Consider the following 21624-nt stretch of genomic DNA (forward strand, 5'->3'; position numbering starts at 1 on the left):
GTTTTAAATTAAAGGTTCAGAAGAAAAAAAAAAACCATAGCACATAGACACAAAGTATGAAAAGTAAATAAATACCCGACTTTTGACATCTTTGAGTTTGGGCAGAATTTCTAAACTATATCCATCTGCTTGCCCTCGCGTCCTATTTCCTCCATTCATATAATTTCCAAAAGCCAGAATGAGAGCTAGGATATCCTTCACACTCTTCATGTGCAACAAGCCCTGTAACAGCAAACACCAGTTATTATGGTCTGAACTCCAAACGCAGTCATGTTTGCTTAACAACTAACCCTTATTAAAGTAACCAAGCCTGTCGGGTGGCTTGTTACCAGTTGTATTAACAGTTGGTAAATACAAGATACATTTCACTAAGCAGTAAGCATCTTCGGTGTTGGGGAGCACAAAAGGCTACGATTTCCTACTTGTGCAACAAAGTTAAAAGCAGGATATGATCTGATAATAATGAGGGCTGAACCTTTGTATCTAGTTTTCATTTTAGGCAGTTTTAATTTATATAGATTAATAACAGGGAGTGTAGCTAATTTTTGATAACTTCTAAAGTTGGAAGAGGTCAAATATCTTTTCAAGGTTTCTTTTGGGACTACAGACCAAGTAGAGTGTGGTGGACACAGAAATATATGTGCCAGTTATTCAGGATCCCAGTTAGTTTTTTTCAAGTCTCCAGAATCTTTTCATCTTAGGATATAGACAGATTTCAGGTGATCCTATGCACGGGTTCCAAGTAAAATCTCTTTGTGAGTTGAAGAGTTGACCAGGAATCAAACTATGCTGTTTTGGTTTTAGTTTCTGGTGGCCAGCATATTTATAGTGCATTTTCTTTTAGAAGAAATATGTAAAAAGCATTATTTTCCCCTCTTCCCTCTCTTCTTCAGTCTTCTCTCCTAATGCTTGGATAGGACAAACTCTAGACTTCCCTTAGAATAGCAGTCAATGTGAAGTACAGATGACTTTCATTCTATAAGTCACACTTATAGACCTTTTATGGTCAGATCTCCTTCAACTCAGATTTCCTCATTTTCTGCCAATAAGGGTAACATAGGTTTTTAAGCAGCAAACATACCTTCGAGGCTCGTGTGACAATCTCTACTTTTCGGTGTAAGGATGTGATGCCCTCGGAAAACACAGCCCTGAAGATTATGCACTGGGCGCGCTCAGCAAAATTGGGAATTTGGGCTAACTCATGCAAAAATCTGTAAAAATAAATTAAATCAGTTTGCTTTACACATAGTCATAAGAAAACTGTAAGAACGAGGATCAATCTATGCTAATCAGCCAAAGGAATATTCCTTACACCATGATCTCGCTTTATATTGGGAATCAGATGGGCTGACTTAAGGACCTCCAAGAGTACCTGTTCTATGGCTGACAGTGGGGGCCTCTGTCTGGTGAGTTCATATGATAACTCATATGATATGAGTTCATATGAATAATGGAGATGAGCAGAAAGTTTATGCAAGTGTCCTTAAAACATTACCCCTCTCCTGCTCTCCAAACAAGAGGCTATACCCAAGTGAAAAGCCCAGCTCTTTATTGCATGAGAAAATGACACAATCGACTCCTGTGTCATGAAAAATTCACTACAGGTATATCTACATAGACAGAGTCTCCAGTATCCAAAGACTTTGGACAAAAGTCTACAGTCAAGTGCTAAGATATTTTTGAAGTGATACTGCTATTACTTTTGCTCAATTACATAACAGTCTACAATGGTTAAAGTTTCCATGTATTTGTTTAACCATTGTGTCAGTTTATCCAAGTAGGTGCAGCTGATAGATAGCTCAGGACTTAAAGAAAGCAGACACTCATAAAGTAGCCAACCTAAAATCTTTAAAGAGTAAAAGGTGATGCCAAACAGCTCTTATGAGCCAGAACTGGCTGCTGCCCTGTACACAGTAGCTCACTGTCTGAGTGACTGGACACTGGTGTCCTTCAAAAAATGAAGCTGGAAGAGCTCCATGCTTTTGAGGTCAGCCACCAGAGGAAAGGCCATAAACCAATATGAGTTGAAACAGTTGGCTATTAACTCAGAAAGGGGGACAACCCACTAACGGCCCTTAATTTCATTTTGGAGTTGAAATGATTATTAACTGTTATTTCTGAAAGTCTTGGGCCATTCTCAATACCATCACTTTGAAATTTTGCAATCTCTCACTGAATATAGTTTTGTAAATGAACAAAGTTGCTTCTCTCTCTGTCAGGTGAAAAAGAGGAGAAGGAGCAGCAGAAAGACAAGGAGTAACAGAAAGAGAGGGAGAAGCAGGAGGAGAAGGAGCAGCAGGAGCAGCTGGATGAACAGGAGGAAAAGGGGAAGGGAGGGGTCCAGCCTTTTTCCTATATTGGCAAAGTCTTGGTATGTACCCCAGGATAGCCTCTAACTCACCATTCTCTTGCCTCAGTATCTTCAGTTGCAGGAATTATAAGGCTCTATCAACATTTGTGTTTCTACACCCCTTTGTGTCCTCAAATTTGTTTTCTTGCGCCATTTTTCTACTCCTTCTGCAGATTTCTTTGAAGGAGGTGATTTAGTAGGCTTGATTGTTTTTGTTGTATACTTTCTTTTTGAGACCAGGTCTTATTTAGAGCTTACTTATGGTTTAGTCTGCCTCAATTCTCAGTCTCCCTGCCTCATTTAGCCAAGTTCTGGGATTATAGTTTTATACCACCATGCCCTGGCAAAATTTGGGATTTGATATATGTTTATTATCATTTTTCTTGCTTCCTCTAACAAGGCCCTAGTTGTCATTTTCCCCTGCCCCAGCCTTTTAGAATACCATGAAAAGGAAGCATGGAGAGCTCATAATAAAAAACTCTCTTATCTTCAGGTTCAAAACAAGCATCCAGAGTTATCATCATACCACATATTATAGCACTTAATGGATTACAGAAGAATTGCTTAGGGCCAGGAAGAAAGCACTTCCTTTGTAAATTGTCCCCTTATAAGTACAGTACAGCATCGACCAACTGAGTCATTTATCATGAGTGACATCAGAGCTGTCACCAGTTTTCACAGACGGTGAGTAGTAAACATCTCTGGTGGCTGACCTCACTTGGTTCTGTGATGAGTTTGGGAAAGATTTACTCCTTTAGATGCTAAGAACTGCTCAGAAGAAGCCCCTGCACTTCTCCCTTTCCAAAAGTGGACATGTCGTTTCTTCATACCTCCAAGTAGGACCTAGATCTCTGGACGAGGTAAATGCCGTGCCTTAAAATGAACACACTATCGCAGCATTGGGCAACACGAGAGCGAGCAAATGGAGCAATGCCTAAGTTTACACACCAGGACATGGATGAGAAGTAGGTAATGCTGGAAGGAAAACAACCAACTGTCCCTCAGAGGAGCCATAGGATCCATTTGTGGAAGCAAGGACAGAGGCTACCCAACAAAGAAAGAATAAAACTGCAAGGCTGCCTACGATTTAAAACTTATTAAGATCGGGGCTGTTCTGAGAAGGTTCTCATCTGAAAGCCCCAGGTCTCAAGTTGCTGGAAGGGAATGGCAGATGGAGGGACTCTAATGAGCTCTCATGGATTACTCAGTTCTTCAGGTGTGTGTGAAGCCCAAGTACATGGTAAGGCCTGGGAACAGGATTTAGCTTACACATGGTTCCTTTTCGATACTACAAACATCAAACCCATGATTACTGAAGTGTGTGAAAGAGGTGATCAGTGATGACAGGCTTGGGGAGCAATGCTGGCTGTGGTCACTGAGTCCCCATGATACTGTGCATGACATGCCTGAGGACCAGAGAGGCGAGCCGAGACAGGTTGGATGATGTGTGCAAGGAAGCTGGGTGAAAGTAAATAAGAGTTTTGCATTCTGAAATGTACTTTTTTGTTTGTTTCCTCAGCAAATGGAGGGTTTTAGACAGAGAAGTAATACTTTAAAAAAAATTTTTTTTTTTAATTTCACATTATCACCATAGCAGTGGCTTTAGCAGATTTCAGGCTGGGAGAAAAGGGAGTTACTACTATGACCTTGCAAGGGGAAGGTAAGAGGGCCTGTGGGGATAGAGAACAAGTGGATAAGATGGCCATGAAGGCAGGAAGACCCTGAGTAACTGATCCATCCCTCATGATGCCAGAGGAAGCCAAGATGACTTTTGGGGTTTGGGCTTGGAAACATCTGGCAAAATTTAAAGATATAAAACAGCAGAGAAGTAAAATTAGCTTGCAGAGACTGAAGCACCAACTAGGAACCATTCTGGACTAGACCTAGGCCCCGGGGGCTGTCTCTGACATGGTCTCTGATGTGTGCATTTCGATCACTTCATCCTGGCATGGCTGCCTTGCCAGGGCACCATGGAAGAGGAAGTACACAGTCCTGATGAGACTGGATTGCTGGGGTGGGTTTGTGGGTGGGGTCTCCCCTTTTATGAGGGGCAGGGGAGGGGAGACAGGGGGATGAGGGACAAATGGAGGGAGGGGGGCTATGAGTGAGATGTAAAGTGAATAACTAACTCAATAAAAAAAAAAAGAAAAAGAAAGTATGTGGTTTTATGCAACTTTCAGCATAGATATAACCAGGCACAGGCTCGAGGTAAGGCACCATAGCTCTTTTCTCATTTGTCTGGCAAAGTACCAGAAGGAAAGCTCATCTCAAAGTCTATGTGAACCCAGTGTCTGATAAACATCTGCCCCTTGCTCCCATGTGCTTTATGTTCTACACATAAATGCTGGGATAATAAGACATCAGAGATGCCCAAGCACAATGCCATGTCTAGTAGGCCTCCATATATACAAATATTCATAGACTAATTTCCATTTGGGCTAATCTACAGTTATAGTCTAGATTCTACAACACAAAAGGCAGAGGAAGCACAAACAAAGGAGCTTTCCTTCCTTACTCAACGTGGCTTATTTCACTGGAAGGACGACAGCTCACCTGTAACCACAAGTGAAGCCCTATAGCCACAGTGGCAACTCAGTTAACAAGTGGGATGCTGCTGTGTGATCCAGCCTTTGAAAAGAGACTGAGTGATGTGTCATCATTCCCCAACCCTTGGATGGTATGATTTAAGAGGTGTGTTCCAGGAGAATTGCATCCACTTCACCGTGTAATCTGTACCCCTGTACCCTAGGAAACACTATAGCTGGCTGGGTGCCCCTGTGGAAGATCCTAATATGATGCTCACAATATCCTCAAGGCAGACCCTCGGAGGCCGGCTATGGGCGTAGACAGTCAACAGTCCTCATCAGGAGTGTCTCAGCATCCCTTCTCACCAACAAACATCTCTAGGCAGGATATAAAGGGAGTCAAGGGGCATCCCTGGAGGGAGTGGCCCTCCCACAGCCAGGTCCCAAGCAGATGACACCTCTGTGAGAAATGGCTTTCTAAATCTGGCAGCAGAGTGTCAAGAGAGTTGATGAGGTGAGTGTTGAGGCCAGCCTCTCTGTGCTGTGATTTATAGGGCTGGGCACCACAGGACTCTTAAGAAATTGAAAGGCTAAACTCAAATGATTCATATTTTCCAGTATGTAAAAGATGCTTATAGTCCACTCACTGGGATTAAGTGGCAAATAAATCACCAGAGAACCACACTCTAGCACAGAACAGACAAAAGCAGCCTTCAGAGAGGTGGACAGCAAAGGTGAAGTCTGCTTGGGGTTGGGCACCTCTACCTCTCCATGCTGGTCACTGAGCCCAGCCTGTCACCTGAGCAGCCCCACATGACAGACATCTTTGCCTTCAGTAAGAGTGATGAGTGTTCAAGGGGTCAGCACAATGGCCCTCCAAACTTTCAAAATGCTTCTCTAGCTAGATCATCAGCGTGGGGGGAAAAGAGGCATAATAAGTAGTGTGCTAATTAGTTGCCACCATTATTCTACGTCCTGGCAATTAGTGCGGAGGAATGATGCTGGGAGGCTGTACCACAAAAGGCAGAGGAATGCCTCTTTTTGCAGACACACACTGTTCATTTCACATCAGTGGTTCACTGAACACCATATCCTCGGCTTATGGCAGGCTTTACCTAGCAGGCTGAGTGTGGACAAATTACAGTTCATGGACCAAACCTGACCCGCCATTTGTATTTGTGTGACTCTCATGGTTTTCACATTTTAAATGATTGCAAAAAGTATGAATTATTTTTATTGTGCAAAATTCAAATTGTACCAATTCCAAATGTATTCCAAAGGTCCAGCTGTGTCTCTTTGGTTATATATTATTATCTGTGGTTGCTTTTGAACCACAGTGGTGCAATGACTGCCTTGAGGCACCACAGCAGATCCTTTGACCCACAAAGTATAAAGTATTATCTAGTCTTTTACGGGAAAAGTTTACCCACTTCAGGCTTACAAGTTCACCACACAACCTGGCATAACTAACCCTAGCTCAATGTTTGATACACTCAATCATCTCCAAATGCCACCAGAGGCCATGTAAGTGTCTTCATATCTTATTATTAGTCACTTCCCCTTTGATCATTAGTGATACAACTTGATCCACAGTAAGGAAACATGACTTCTAGAGCAGCAGCAGCTGTGGTAGAGGTTAGTAAGGCTGATGGCTGAAGTCCATGAGAGAAAAGGGCAGTGGAACCCCACCTGAATTGATATGTATTATATATAATTTCTCTAAATTCCTATACAGATACAAATCCACATATAGACATACATATAGATATAGGCTTTGAGGAGATCAGGTTTAAGGGCCAAGGGTGTGGGCTATAGCTCCATGTGAGAGGATCCCAGCTAAGATTCATAAGGGATCAGCACTGTTTGACAGTATGGGGTAAACTTAGGATCACTAACAAACTACCTCACCAGCCATTAGAGATGCTTTCTTCTGGGTTTGCCAGTCTGTGAGAACTGAGGTATCAAAGAGGACACAAACATAAGGCATACATAGAGTGTAAGACAGAACCTTGGATGCCTGTAGGGTAATCCTGTCAGAGTCTATCTATGTTCAGTATCCACTTTGCTTTCTGTAGTTGCCTTTCCCTGGAGGTAGAAGGCTGACTTGAAAGAAACACGAAGCACTCAAAATAGCAACGGATACAGGAGCCTCCAAACCAGAGGCACACTTGCAGTCCCTAGATATCTTGGCTGGGGACTCCAAGGAACTCAGCTGTGTCTTGCAGACCTCAAGGGCCTAGCAAACGAGTCACTGTGGGTACATGTCAGAGATCTGAGTTCTCAATGTAGGGGAGATGATACTGCAAATCAAAGCTAACCACTCTAGCGGATTAGTGGGAAGAAGAGCAAGCCACACAGAGGGAGGATGAGAAAGACCTACCCTAGTCAGCACAATGGCGAAGGCTGTGGAAAACCTGCCGCATTTGGGCTACATTCACTGAGCGTGACATTAAAGAAGACCAGTTCAGATTCAGTTTTAAGGCGTCAGGAAAACTTGAGGCAGAGCAGTGATGCCTCCTTTCTTCCTCAGTTGCCCTTTTAGCTAAAATGTTTAGTCTAGGAGGAATTAAGCTGCTAGAACAAGAAAGGGGAGTGGTGTGGGCGGAGAGCAGGGGGAGAGGCGCGCTGCATCCAACAGCAGAGATCTCAGCAGCCTTCCCGGCAGCAGAGTCATCCTGCTGGATGCAATACGGTACCAGAATGACGCTGCTGTAACTCAGCTCTCCACACTGGCTAGACTTAATGTTCACAGCTGGGAGGCAGACAGATGGAGCCCGGGGCCCTTCTTTCAGACCAACCAAAGGTAGTTCAAGTGTCCTTACTGTTCGGGCTTGTCTAGCAGCTTCAAGTCTTCTTCTTTGGATGTCTCGTAGTACTTCCTTATTTTAGTCAGTTCGTCTTCTTGGGCTCGCTGCATCGACAGGAGAAAAGAAACAAACCACACACACACACACACACACACAGTCAAGAGGATCAGCCTGAAACCACAGGAATCCACCCGTACGTGATCCCACTGCCATCATTTGGGCTTCACCCCAGGGATAAGAAACGCCACAGGCTGGGCCCCTGGAAACCCTGCCAGCTCACTCTGATACATGTTCATGTTTGGCATTTGCCCATCTAAAGCAAACGGTCATCACAAGTGTGTGCATCTAGACACTGCTGACAGCTCCGCTGGAGTGTCTTGGACTCGAGCTGTGGGGCAGGCTGTCCTTAGCTTTCTCTTGCCCAGAACAACAGTCCCATCTCACACTTTTCTCGCTCACATAGGCTTCACACACTCTCATTTGTAGCTGCCACTTCTCCTTTCCCTGAATTTCATGAGTACGTGTTGTTTGTGCCAGTTATTGAGGCATTTGGTAACATGCTTCATAATTTACCGAACATTTCCAGTTGTGTGCAGACCACCTCTAACAGTGTGTTAAGAAGCACTGGCCACATGTGTGCCCTTGCACCCATGGTTAACAGCAGAAAGCATCAGGAAGGCACCTTCGTTTTAATAAGAGTTCTTTGTTATCAATTACTATATCCTCATTTTCCAGGTAATTCCCCGAGGCTTCAACGATGCTACCAGTAATGAGTTTCTGATTTGGAATCCTCACACTGCCCTCCAGGTATTCAACAAATGTACCGTTAACTCCCAGTGGTCGGATACTTGTGAGCCTTTGGGTTTGCTCGTTGAGAACTATGCTGATAGAAACATGTTCAAAGATCCCACTCGGTACTAAATAGTTTCTTACATACATGCAGAGTGTAAAAATAGGTAGGGAATTGGTGACCTCACCGGGTTACATTAGACTATGAAAATTTAAGGTCCCAGGGAACATAAACATTTAACTGAATCATCCTGTGAGCTGAGTGACCATAGCATGTCACAGGGCCCCAGGCAATTATCTGCGGATTGCCATGGCTTAGGGAATCCAGTTCCATCTATGTTTCAGCATCCTGACAATGAACCAGAACAGTTGACAGTCATGGGAATTCTGCTTCTCCGGTATCCTCTCCTCACAGGAACCTATGGATTCCGCTCCCTATTTCCACTTACAATAAAAATCTAAAGACCTTGTGCACTAACGTGATGTTCCTTAAATGTGATTCACAATGTCCGTAAACTGTGGGGCTCAGCTTTGTGGGAAAGGTGCCAGGTTCCAGGAGAAAAAGTCACAAGCTACTCAGATCAAATTCGGGTTCAACACAAAAAAAATCAGGTTGAGCCCCACTATATTCTACATTGTACTGTAACAACAAAATGAAACAGGATAAGCTGTTTAGACAACTTGGCCCAACCAGAGTCGCCCGGTCTGCAATGGTAGAGCTAGGCCTCCGGCTTAGGACTGTCTGATTTGAAAGCAAGAGCACACAACTGCCACCCAGTGCTGCCTCTCGCCTTTAATGTTATCAGCCCCTCTGGTAGGCTAGCAATCACCCAGGCTCTTCAGGTCCCCATTTCTCAGAGGAAGACACTGGAGGATGCCAGCATCAAGTAGGAGGCTCACTACTCTGTCAAGCAAACACTAGGGCTGGGCTCCAGGGCACGTCTGTGGTCTCTGCCTTTCGGGTGTCAGTGAGATCTACCAGGACAGGCGCTACAGCGGGAGTTAACAGTGCCTGAATCTCTGCCATGCTGAGGTTCAAATCCTTATTACGTTATTACAGGAATGGCTTGGGGACATTTAGGGTAGAAGGTAATGATGAAACCTCCAGCCCTGTATGCCTTTGATACTCACATTTTCATATAAGGCCGCCAGGGTCTCCAGGTCAACCACAGAGTCATCCACATTAAATATGGCTGTCAAAGAGAGAAAGAGAGAGAGAAAAAAAAAAGAGAGAGACGAGGTCCTTGATTTGATCCCAACACCAGTGTTCAGCCCAGGCCCAGCTTCCCCACAGTATAACCCTGAACTTTCTGCCTGCCTGTTTGTTTCTGCTCCTCTTCCTTTCATACCAGGGGGAGTTCATATGAAAACAAATCCAAAATGGTCCCTAAGGCTGCCCTGAGCCTTGGCCCTGCCTTATTTAATTCTTCAGGCTTCGAGTCCTTTCTGCAGCTTAATTTAGGCTCTACAGAAGTGTTTGTGCTTTTACACTAAATCAGTTTGGAGGTTTGAAGCACAATTTTAAATCTTACTTCCCGGCTGGTAATTGAAGAGATTTAGCACTTAATGTAGAAGAAATGACTCTTGCCCATGACCAGGAAGGAAAAGAAAAGGGGGGGGGGTGGGGGGGTGGAGACACGATGTTGGCAAATTAAATGAATTCAGGCATGTGATTTCAGGCACCTTTCTGTGGCCACCGCAAACATCTTGTTTGCATTAAAAAGACAAGAAAGAATAATCATAGCTTTAACAGCAAATTAAGATCACAGAAACCTCCCATGAGCCAGTATCACGGTAAGTTTTTGTTCCCTTGCTTTTGCTGGGATTCTACTTTCGTTCTGTATCTTAAAAGAATCATTCCGCTGCTAGCTAATATGCTTTCGTCTGTGGCAGTTCCTTCCCATATATGTTTGGATACACATGCAACAGATTTTTAAAGCCTTAATGGAAATGGCTATCAAAGTGTTTGAAATTGGCCGGGTCCACATCTTTAAATAATTATTCAAAACTAATAAGGTTTGTCCTCTCAGCTCTACCTCCCTTCTCTGGCTTTACATTGTGAAATTAACCAGCACACTAGTAAATTTTCTCTGTGGCAGGCTAATTAATTTTATTAAACCAACCAGTGATACTTAGAATGCTTTAAAATTCTGCTCTCCAAGCTATTCTGTTCCTTCCATTACACCACGTTTCTCTGGAGAATGCAGAGATCATGGCAAAGGGCAGGTTGCTTCTGAATTTGTTTTTATTTCCCTTCTATCATTTAGAATCATATGGACACATTCAAAAACTTTGATAAAATCTGTTAGCTGTGGTAAGAGCATGGCCCTTCAGAGAACACCGAGAAGAATATTTAAAACTTCTTTGTAGCCACTCTCTATAACTTAGATGCCTATACACAAGTTATTTTTAGACTTAAGGATGGGTATAGGAGGGGATATTAGGAGATTATTGACAAGATTCTACCAAGGTACAAATTTGCACTTCCAGAAAAGCCAGTGTGACCCTCACACCCCTGGCCCCAGTGTGGTTTGAGAAAAGAATGAAAGAACTCAGCTTCTAAGGACTGGTGCTTTGTTGGTGGGGATAATACAGATTCACTAATTGGTCTGATGACGATACATTTTCAAATAGCTGATGTTTTTAAACACAGACAAATAAAACAGGCCAGGAACAATGTCTCTTTTATGTGAACCCCAATATTCTGTTTTAAAAATAGGCTGATATGAATGAATAAGAAAAGGCACAAATATAAAGATATAAATTTTTAAGGAATGTAAGGAATGCTTGCTTAAAACAGTCATACATACCTTGAGTGCTGTATCTGAGCTTAGAGCCTAAATCAAACAATAAGCTCTGTCACCAAGAAAGAGAATGAGCTGAGGTCTTTCACATTAAGTGCTTAGTTTTAAGTAGTCAGCCTCAACACCCCAATACATGGTTTGTTGGTTTGTATTACTGTGTAACAAGCAGCAAAAAGAAAATATTTAGAAAGGATAGGGCCAGAAACAGCCTAGGCTCTGGAACACTCACCCTCCCAAGCACCAAATTAGTATTTATTGAGTGTACCCTAAAAACACTTTCCCAGAAATTATTTTTCTAGTCCATGAATATATAAGACAAAAGTGTTGGTGACACATAAAATATTTGATCTCATGAAATTAATGTGTTAGATTCAGGGACAGAGAATAAGTAAGTGTGTGACTTGAAGTGGCAATACACTTTAAAGGAAGGAAACTGGGGTGGGGCCTGGCTATAGAGCAGTTACCCAGCATGCATAGGCCCTGGTTTTGCAACTTAGCACCCAAAAAAACCAAAAAACAAAATAAAACAATTGGGGGAGGGTGCAAAACCAGACAAATGTTTGGTTAAGAGAGGCTTCCTGAGGGAGGTGACATTTAGGCTAAGCCCTCAAAAGAGCCATTTTGTACATATCTTAGCAGAAAAAAAAAAAAAAATCCAAAGAAAGGTAACTGCAAAAACAAGATTCTTTTGTAGGGGAACTGGGGTGGCAGTGGGTGTGGGTGTGGAGAACAACATGGCTCTCATGAACAGAGCTAACCTTATGAGCTAATGTGGTAGGTTGCTGAGACCTGAGAATATCTATAAAATGGATCTGACGCCCCTTACCTCTTACTAAAAATACAGAGTGAAGTAAAATATATGTTTGCCACGGCACATAAAGTATAAGCTCCTGACAGAGCCCAAGAAAGGCCTATGCTGAATATGGCTTCAAATACACATTGTCATATATTTTAAAGCTTGGTAATGCCTTATCTCCTAATGCCTCTAAGAAGCAGAAAAGACTGGAATTACCAGGAGCTCATGTCATAAGTACAATTTTCCATAATTCCTCAGTGTTTTAGGTAGTCTTTGCTATAAACCCTCTTTGTCCTTCCTTTAAGAATCCAATGGAGGCATAACTCAGGAAGCTTTATTAACATGGCAAGTGTAGGCTCGGATATCTCAAAATCATGAAGAATATTGTGTGGAATATCTTGAAGGTGATTTAGTACATTGAGAGATAGTGATATGGTTAACATAATGCTTACTTCTAAGTTCAATCTTTCCCCCAGGCCATGCTCCATTATATGACAAAAGTCAGTTAGCTAGCTGTTTAAGTAATGAGTGAATGAGTTAAATTATCCAGTTAGAGAGCTCATTAACTAGCTGTGGGTTTGTTTCTTTGCAATCCTGGGGACTGAACCTAGGGCCTAGCACATGCTAGCAAATGGTCTAACATGGAACTATAACCCCATCAGCTTCTGCTGAATACAGGTCTCAAGATTACTTGGTGTTCACAATACCTCGGTTGCTTTGCTTTGAAATATTGGATAGAGTTCCAATTCCTTGTCCTGGTTTTAGAACTCATTCTGTTCTCCATGCACTCTTGTACTCTCGTCTCTGACCCCTCCTTCATGCCACACAGGTGCATGTCTGCGTTTCTCAACATACCCTAACCTTTCCCTTTCCACATCTCACCTTAGAAGGTTCAGGACTCAGAGCTTCCCTGCCCTGGAAGGACAGCTCCTGAATTTCAGGACGCAGTCCTCATCATATTTTAAACGGAGTGAAGACAGTGTAATATACGAATGTGCATCATGCTAAGTGTGCAACAGTTTCTCCCTGCCACTAGATGGGGAGAGTCCAGAGAGGGGAACTTGGGTGCCTTCACCAGCTTTATTGGGATGCAACAGGTACAAAACAGTGGTGTATGTGCTTGTGCGTGTCTGTCTGTGTGAGTGTATGTATATGTGTGTATCTGTCTGTGTGTGTGTCTGTGTCTGTGTGAGTGTATGCATGTGTGTGTCTGTCTGTGGTGTAGGATGTTATACAGGGCTCCTAAAGACTGAATCTTCTTTCTGGGTATGAGAAGAGTTTCTTCTTAAGGAGAGCTTTGGGTCTTGGGGAAAAAAAAACAAAAAAACAACAACAAAAATCACGGGAACACCAAAGTGGAAAAGGGCAGAATTTAAAACAATATTATATTATGAATCTGTACTTGAATTCAGTTTGCTTTGCTCCTTCTTTCCAAAAATGTAGGTTTGTTCAATTGGGTTACATAACCATTCTGTTTACTCCTTGCCTCTCTGCAGGGAAGCTGAAGGACAAAAATGACTGCAGAGTGTCTCATCATTAAAGCATGAATAAGTCAGGTGCTATTCCCATCATTCCACCTTCAAAAAATTTTAAGAAGAAATGTCACTTTAGGATAAAAGTGACCGTTAAAGTTAGCTAGTGTGTTGCTTAAGGCAGATTCCTGAGCTACCCATTGCTTAATCATCGTCAGTTAATCCAAATGCTTCTCAGGCAAAGCCAATTTCTAAATTTACAGTAAGTGCCAGAGAACATAAACTGGAAGGACACGAGACAGTGAAAGAAGGAGATGCAGATGGGCTCGTAGAACCTTCTGGAAATGGCGAGTATTTTGGCTTGAAAAGAATTAATTAAAGGGACTGAGGTGATGGGTCTGTGTGTGACTGAGGATGAGAACGTATAGGATTTAGAGCCATATGGAAGGACTTGTATCGCACATGGGTATTGCTGGGTAGTTTTGTGCTGAGGAGTCTGCAGGCCAAAATTTGGACATTTTGGAACCCAGTGCAGTGGCTAAGGTATGGAAAATCTAAACGATGCAGCTGCAGACAGAAAGAACAGGGAAGAAGGTGGCTCTCGGGAGCACTCTCCCGGGTTATCCTTGACTAACTCTGGGGACTCGGGAAACTGGGAGGGAAAACCACACTGAGGCTTTAATAAACCCAGAATTGAGGGAGAGCCTCATGTCATCCTCACAGAAGCACACAGAGAAGAGAGCTTCCTTCCAGGGCCCATGGAGGAATGGAGCAGAGGAAAGAGAATGTTACAGGAAAAAGAACATAAAGAGGTCAGTTTGGTACTACTACCATGTTTCCAACAAAGTACCATGTTTATCAGAGATAGATCCTAAGATTAAAATAGAATTCAAAGACAGAGGAAGCAGAGATTATCTGGTTGATCCTGGGACCTTCAGGAGATTAAATTATTTCTATTTTTCCTTCCTATAGCAAGTCCATGGAGGGTTAGGTTTGGCCACAAGTCTAAAACAGAAAAGTTCCAGGCCTCTGGAGAGAGCTGTCATACATGGACATAATCTAGCTTCCTATTCACCTATGCAAAAATGCAGTCTAGGTGCTGCAGGTGGTGTCAGTACCCATATGTCAGATATGCCTTAAAATGCTGAAACAGCCAGGCACAGGGGCGCCTGCCTGTAATCCCAGCACTCAGGAAGCCAGAGGCAGGAGGGTCTCTGTGAGTTCGAGGCCAGCGTGGTCTACAAAGCATGTTCAGGACAGCCAAGGCTACACAGATAAATCCTGTCTCAGAAAAAAAAAAAAAAAAAAAAAGAAAGAAAAAAAGAAAAAGAAAGAAAGAAACGACCTAATCAAATTAGTCCTGTAAGCTTTTGTATTGAACTTAGAAGCCATTTTACACACTGATGACCACAGTCTTCAATTAAAACATTTGTGGAGTTCCCTAGGATCAATTAGCCTCCTCTATTTTATACCAGAAAATATGCATTCAGTGGTAAAGGCATTTCCTTGTGCATGCAAGGCCACGGGGCCAATCAGTAGCTCAACAAACAAACAAACAAACAAATTCTCTCCGTGTCACTCTCCTGTCCCTTACACATACATGTTCAACTTTCATCTTATAAACCAAATTAACAAACGACTGCCTACATAACTCTCTAGCAAGCCGCAAAGCTTTGGTACAGTAATTCCTAGTCACTCCAGCGTTGGTTCCATCTGCAAAGGGCTCATTATTCTAACACTCCTGCAGACTGTGTCAGAAAGGTGAAGTGTCAAATCCACAAAGGGGAGACCCCAGCAGTTCTCTGCTACTGCAATATCAATCATTGCTGGTGGCTTTTACTTTTATCTCCCTCCCTCCTTAGTTGTCCCTGCCTCACACTGTCAGTTCTGTTAGAATGTTTCACCTACACCTCACAATATGTCAAAAGGAAGGAGACACACGCTGTGAAAAGCTGGTAATTTTATTGGGTTCCTTTACCTTTAAAAATCTGTTACTTGGTCAAGTCTGGTTTCTGGGCTTCTTTTTTTTGCAGGGAAATTGAGGCAAACATTTTTATGTGGTCCTCTGGTGCCTGCTCTGTCCTCTAAGGATTATATACACAAGGATCATTAGAGTAGTGTTTCACCCATTAAGATATAATAACCGTCAGCAGGGACAAAAAGCAGACTGGCATCACAAATTCAAACTAACAGGCGCACATAAAAAAGTATGTGACTGCTTGAAGCACATGCGAAGGTCAGGGTCTTACACAACAGGCAAATCCCCTCGCTGGCTCTTCTGTCAGGGAAGCAGGAAGAACCTACAAGAGTTCTCTCAGGCCTTCAGCCCTTTTCCCCTCTGAATAGAACTCCACCTCTGAGTTTACCATGGCCAAATGGATTGAATCCAGGACTTTGTCCGTGCTTAGAAGTTGTCTACTACTGAGATACATTTCCAGCTTAAGACTTGTTCACTTTGACTGAAGGATTACCTCCAGGCCAGAGTCTTTGTTATAGACTAGCCAAAGAAAGTCCGGTTATCCAATGTACGGATGCCCCAGACAGATAGGTTTGCCTAGCTCCACCAGGTTTCCACTGCTGCTCATTTTAGGATAATCTGTTATCATTGTTCGTTTTTCGAGACAGGGTTTCTCTATGTAGCCCAGGCCATCCTGGACTCGCTTTGTAGACCAGGTTGGCCTTGAACTCACAAAAATCCACTCACCTCTGCCCCTCTGATGGCTGGGATTAGGGTAATTCTTATGCAGCTCCATTTTATTCCTATGTATTCCCTTAAGTAACTGATAGCCGTAAAAAATGACTTAGATCTTTAATCAGACAGGAAAAGAAAGACTGATACAATTAGTTGTTTCTGTTAGTGAACCTTGTTTTGGTTCCATCAATCCTAACTGCTAAGAGGACAATAGAAGACTCAGTTGTTTTGCCCAAATTACTCAGTTTCTTTTTTAAGGGATCAATAAAAGTCACTGGTGAGTAAAAGAGAGAAGATGGAGAAAAGTTAATAGAGAAGAATTTGGATTTTAAAAACTCGGTATACATCTCCCAAGAAACTGCAAAAATATTTTACCCTCCCAGGATCAACCAAGCAGAAATAAAGTGCAGTGGGACTCACGGGAGGGCAACAGCAGACTCTGAATGCTGTTGAGAGAGCACAAACTTCTTACAGCTTTGGCACAGCTACAGCGGCCACCACTCTAAGAGATGTGGGAGTCCCTATAGTGAGAGGAAGCGAGAGGACAGGCAGAGGGGAGAGTGGAGGCAGAGTGTGGAAGGACCACTCTGCTGTGAGACCCCCTGCCCCACTGTCTCTTCACACTAGTAAAATTCCTCTAGGGGCCTTTCCTCAGGCTGCTTTGATTGCCCCACCCCCACCCCCACCCCCACCCCCACCCCCACCCCCAATCATAGCATTTCTCCTCTGGGCACCCAGCATGCCTGTGCAGACACAGATCCACAGGAACCTTTGCTTGATGCTAATATCCAAATAAGGTGCTCCAGGGCACCCACTAAAAAGCAGCTTAAAGAAAACTCTGTCCACTACATTAGAGGGTAGGGACGGCTGGCGGATTTTGCGGAGATTAACATCGAGCGATTGCTGCAAGCCTCCTCTGTGTCAGGATTGCTCAAAGAGTTTCACACTGAACTATACGAAGAAGGTGAGGCTGTGGCCTGGGTTTTATGAATGGTAAAAGTGACCTATGAAATCACCCAGCTTGATTTCTCAAGGTCAATTCTGAAGTCATCAACAATCTTCCATTGGAGCAGGGGCTTACTGGACCAAGACTACATCTCCCACTCTTTATATGTACAGTCTTTACCATGTGGAAAAGACATTTAAACAACGAACAGAGTAATCTAAACACAAACTAAACCATCAACCACCAGACAAAAGTCTACAGAGAAAGCTCAGTTTCTGAATGCCAACATATGGCTTGTATACAAATAAGCAGTGTATGAGAGAAATCTCATGCGGCCTCTGTTATGAAAATCCACATATGTATATGTACATATATACATATCTATATTACAAATACCCATGCTCACTAATGTCTTACCGTCTCCAGTGTTAACTCTAATACACAGTTTTAGTTTATCCAATGACCTAACTTCAATCTTTTTTTTTTTTAATAGCTGAAGTAATTCTCAAGAATTGGTATGCCAGCAGAGTTGGATCACACAGAATTTCTGAGAAGGAGGAAGTAAAGGTTTGAGAATGCCTTATCTTAAATGAAATCTATAGAAATAACTGGAAATCTTATACTTCACGCCAAAAGTCACTAAAATGAGGGGAAAAGCACACTGGAAATGAAGACGCATGAAACTGCATCCAGATGCACAAAGAATTAAAAAATATCAAGGGGATGTAACTCCCAGTCGTCACTGTACTTCTGAATGCCTCACAGAGTGTCCTGTTAGTCGATGAAGACTTTAATTTTGTCTCTGAAGGACCGAGAGGCAAGTATGAAAGACAGTAAATGTGGGCTGTCTGGAAAAGAGTGGAAATGGCCACAAAAGGGATATTTAGCTCATATATCCTAAAACTTCAAAAAAAAAAAATCATTCCATCTTATAAGACAAAAACCCCAACTCTCCTGTGAGTCCAGGCATGTACTCTGCCCCAAAATACCATCATGTAGCTACAATTAAAATTGTCCATGGTTCAAACCTCAAAGAAGGGCACAGAGCGTAGAACTCACGACACTTCCCTGCCTGCATCCCCTCTATTCTCCGGAGGGCAGTGGAATGAGAAACAGTTTGGGTTAAGCTGCTTCTGTTCCTCCATTCGTTCTGCTCTTTTAAGCCAAATTACATTCCAGGAAGATTGGATGGTCTCGGTGGATTGCCTGAAGGAAAAGTATAAAGAGGGACCGACCGGCCTGCACTTTCTGACTCCATCCTGCTCTTGAAGGAATGTATAATGGCTTAGAAAGAGGTGAGGGGAGCCCCACGGCTGAGGTGTTTCAGACTCAGTGGGAGGAAAGAGAAGGTGGGGAAGAAAAAGGGAAGTATTAGAAAGACCATTCACTTTTCCTAATTTCCTCAATTGGCCTCTATTGGTGCTTAACGAATTGACTGATGCTGTCCTTGTCATTTGCTGGGTATGCCAGCAGACCATAGGTACAAGTCACTTTTGCTGGGTAATCACCTTCACTTTCTTTGCTTTCAGTATGTGGTGATTTGGAATGGGGCGGACAATTAAAATGAAGTTCCTTTAGGTCTAATGTCTATTTTTAATTAATCTAAGTTAAACTTCACAATATAAACAAGTTGGCTTTGCGATTTCTGTGGAGAAACGTTATACTGAAGATAAATGGTAAGAGAATGGTAGAAGCTTTTTCTTTGTTGCTCATGGAACAGCAACAGAGTAAAAAAGGCAGTCAAAGGGTGTTTGGCAAGGAGCTGTGCCCAACCAACCTTACAGAAGTTTCCATCATTTCATTGAATAAGATCCGAAGCCATCAAAATCAGCAAGACATTTAAAATCTTGTAAATCTCCTTTTTAATTTTGGATCGCCTGTGTTTTGGAACGTGGGTGTTAGTTCTTCCATGTATTTGTTGTAGCATACATATTAAGAAAGCATACCTTGACAAGTGTGCTCTAAAATGCTGGCCTGGTGAGGGGGTCTCTGTAAAGATACTGTGGAGACTAAAAGCCTTCTGAGCATGGCTTCTTAGGCTAAGGCGAGAGTTTTCTCAGGAAAGTCTTAAAAAATCTATAATATATTCCCAGTGCCCAATGAAATTCATTTTTGACAACACCCATGAGCACTGACATCCATTTCTGGAACTTGTGAGTGCAAAGCAACAAGGTACCATGGGTAGGTACTCAGGATCTAGGCTCCAGGCTGTGAGCCTTTTCTTAACTGGCCTTCCTCTCTCATGCTGAGCCTCTGACACAGAGAGACTAGGACGCAATGCAGCTGAACTCTCTGACCAGACCAGTAGGAACTCGAATGAAAAATGTTCTATTTTGATGTTAGATTAAATATTATAAATATAAGTTCTGAGTGTGCGGGAAATTCCAAATGAATGCCAGGAGGTTTCTGGCACCTAGTCTGTTGCAAGGCATATGGAAGTTTATATCAAGAATAGTCAACAGCAATTTTCCATCTCCCCAGGGACAAGAATAAGAGGAAATTACTAACATGGAATGAAAACACTAATTTGCAATCATGTAGGCAGTCACTGTGTCCACACATGCCAAATGCTTTTAAATATAAATCATCCCATTTCATGATGGAAAGCCAGGAGTAAGGAAATCACTGATTTGGTAAATCTTGGGTGAAACACAGGTTTTGTGAATCCTCTGATCATCTTTTAAAACCGTTTCATCCAAACTGAGAGGTGGTGATGCATGCCTTTATTCCCAGCACTCAGGAGGCAGAGGTAGGTAGCCTGGTCTATACAGCAAAACCCTGTTTTGAAAACCGTTTCCTCCATAATTATTCCTTTAGTGATTCTGTGTTCTAGGCTTCAGGAAGTAAGCTACTGAATAGAGGAAACCCCAGAGTTGCCCTTTGAAGGGTTTTGCATCTGTAGCCTAGCTCTACTCATTTACAATTAGGGTAGAATTTTCAATGTTCCCCAGACATTAGCTTGTACAGCTCCCGTTAAAAGACACTCAGATGCTCTAAAACAACTTATTTTCTTCTCAATGCTGCTTTTGCTGTTAAACCTCTGGTTTGCCTTTTTTTTTCCCACTGCTTAAAGCACAGCCCAGATTTTGTTTCCATAACTCTTACAGTTGCTGTTACTAATTGCAACCATTCTCTCTAAATGTCCCTTGTCCGTATTTTCCTCTTTTACATTAATATATGTCAGCCTTGGTGCTGACCTTCATCATTTATCATCTAAATCCGTGCACTCTATGATAGATTTATTCTTTTATACTAGTTACTCTTCTTGTAACTATGACCAAATACCCAGCAGAGACAAAGAAGGAAGGATTTGGATCACGTTTTCTGATGGCTCATCCATGCATGTTGGCCCCACAGGCTTAGGCAGAAGATCATTGTAGCAGTTATGCGACAGAACTGTACCTCAGTGACTGCTGGACAGGAAGCAGAAAGGAGGGAATCTGGGGAGGGGCCAGAACAAGAGGAAGCCCTCAAGGACATGACCACAGTGGCCTACTTTCTTCAACTAGAGCTTACCTCCTACTTGTCACCACCATCCAATAATATCCTTCAAGGAATTAGTAAATCAGAGCCCTCACATGCTGACTGTCCCTTCAGATGCTGTCAAGGATTTGTCCAGATGTGTGCCTCATCCCCAGGTGTTTCTTAATCCAATCAGGGCAGCAATCACAATTTTTAGTTCTATTTTCATTTGTTCAGCCAAGAAGCCCTTAATGATAACCGTGTGCATGCCGGACACAAGCAGGAGGTGCTGGGGTTTACACCTCTAGGTGCTCTCCTTCTTGGAGCTTATCTTCTGAGAGTGGATGCGAATGAAGGAAAAATAGATGCATAAACTGAACAAAATATTGGGCTCTGTGTAAAACTAAGATAACAGATGGTGAGATATCAGGGAGGTCAAATCTGAGAAGGCCTGCTTGAGGCGATAGCTCAGCTCAAATCCACAGTAGAGGGCAGGGGCTGGCTATACAGACTGGGAGGTGGGAAAGCATTTCTGGAAGAGGAAATGTATGCTGTCCTTGCTAAAAGTACAGCACACTCAGGGATAAAAAGGACATTCCGTAAGGAATCAAGGAAGACCATGGTAGCTGGTAAGAACTGCAGGGTGAGTGAAAGCAAGGACTGTGAAGGGGAGATAAATACTTTGGCAAGTGTATGCAAGACATCAGAGTTCCAAGATATTGTAATGACATTTCTTCTGTAATGACGTGCAGACCCCTCGTGACGATGTAAGGGGCCCTTCCTGGTGCACACGCTGCTTGTGATTTGAGTCTTAGATTCTTAAACAAGTTGCATTTGATTGCTGCCCATACATTACAGCTGTGGCCCCTCTCCCCTTATCCTGTCTCATGTTTTTTTTCCTTGCTTGGGAAGGCTCCTTTCCCTAATGTGATCATAACTGTATCCTCTAGGCCTCACCTTAGGTCTTACATGATAGCATGG

General features: G+C 42.8%; 1 protein-coding gene across 10 annotated transcripts in view; it reads right to left on the reverse strand.

The window, feature by feature from the left end:
* The window catches only part of Fmn1 (formin 1), a 368583-nt gene that overhangs the window by 112236 nt on the left and 234723 nt on the right, over positions 1-21624 (reverse strand). For all 10 annotated transcript variants that reach the window (XR_009587427.1, XM_060371809.1, XM_060371805.1 and 7 more), the window contains 4 exons: positions 9603-9664; positions 7698-7786; positions 1082-1211; positions 76-222 (listed from right to left, as the gene is read on the reverse strand). Coding sequence is in view for 9 of the 10 variants with exons in the window: in XM_060371809.1 (XP_060227792.1) it covers positions 76-222; positions 1082-1211; positions 7698-7786; positions 9603-9664 (428 nt within the window). In the remaining variant the exon portion in view is untranslated. The remainder of the gene's footprint in view (positions 1-75; positions 223-1081; positions 1212-7697; positions 7787-9602; positions 9665-21624) is intronic.

This window comes from Meriones unguiculatus, chromosome 18 (genome assembly GCF_030254825.1).
Source record: "Meriones unguiculatus strain TT.TT164.6M chromosome 18, Bangor_MerUng_6.1, whole genome shotgun sequence".
In the NCBI taxonomy this organism is placed as follows: domain Eukaryota; kingdom Metazoa; phylum Chordata; class Mammalia; order Rodentia; family Muridae; genus Meriones; species Meriones unguiculatus.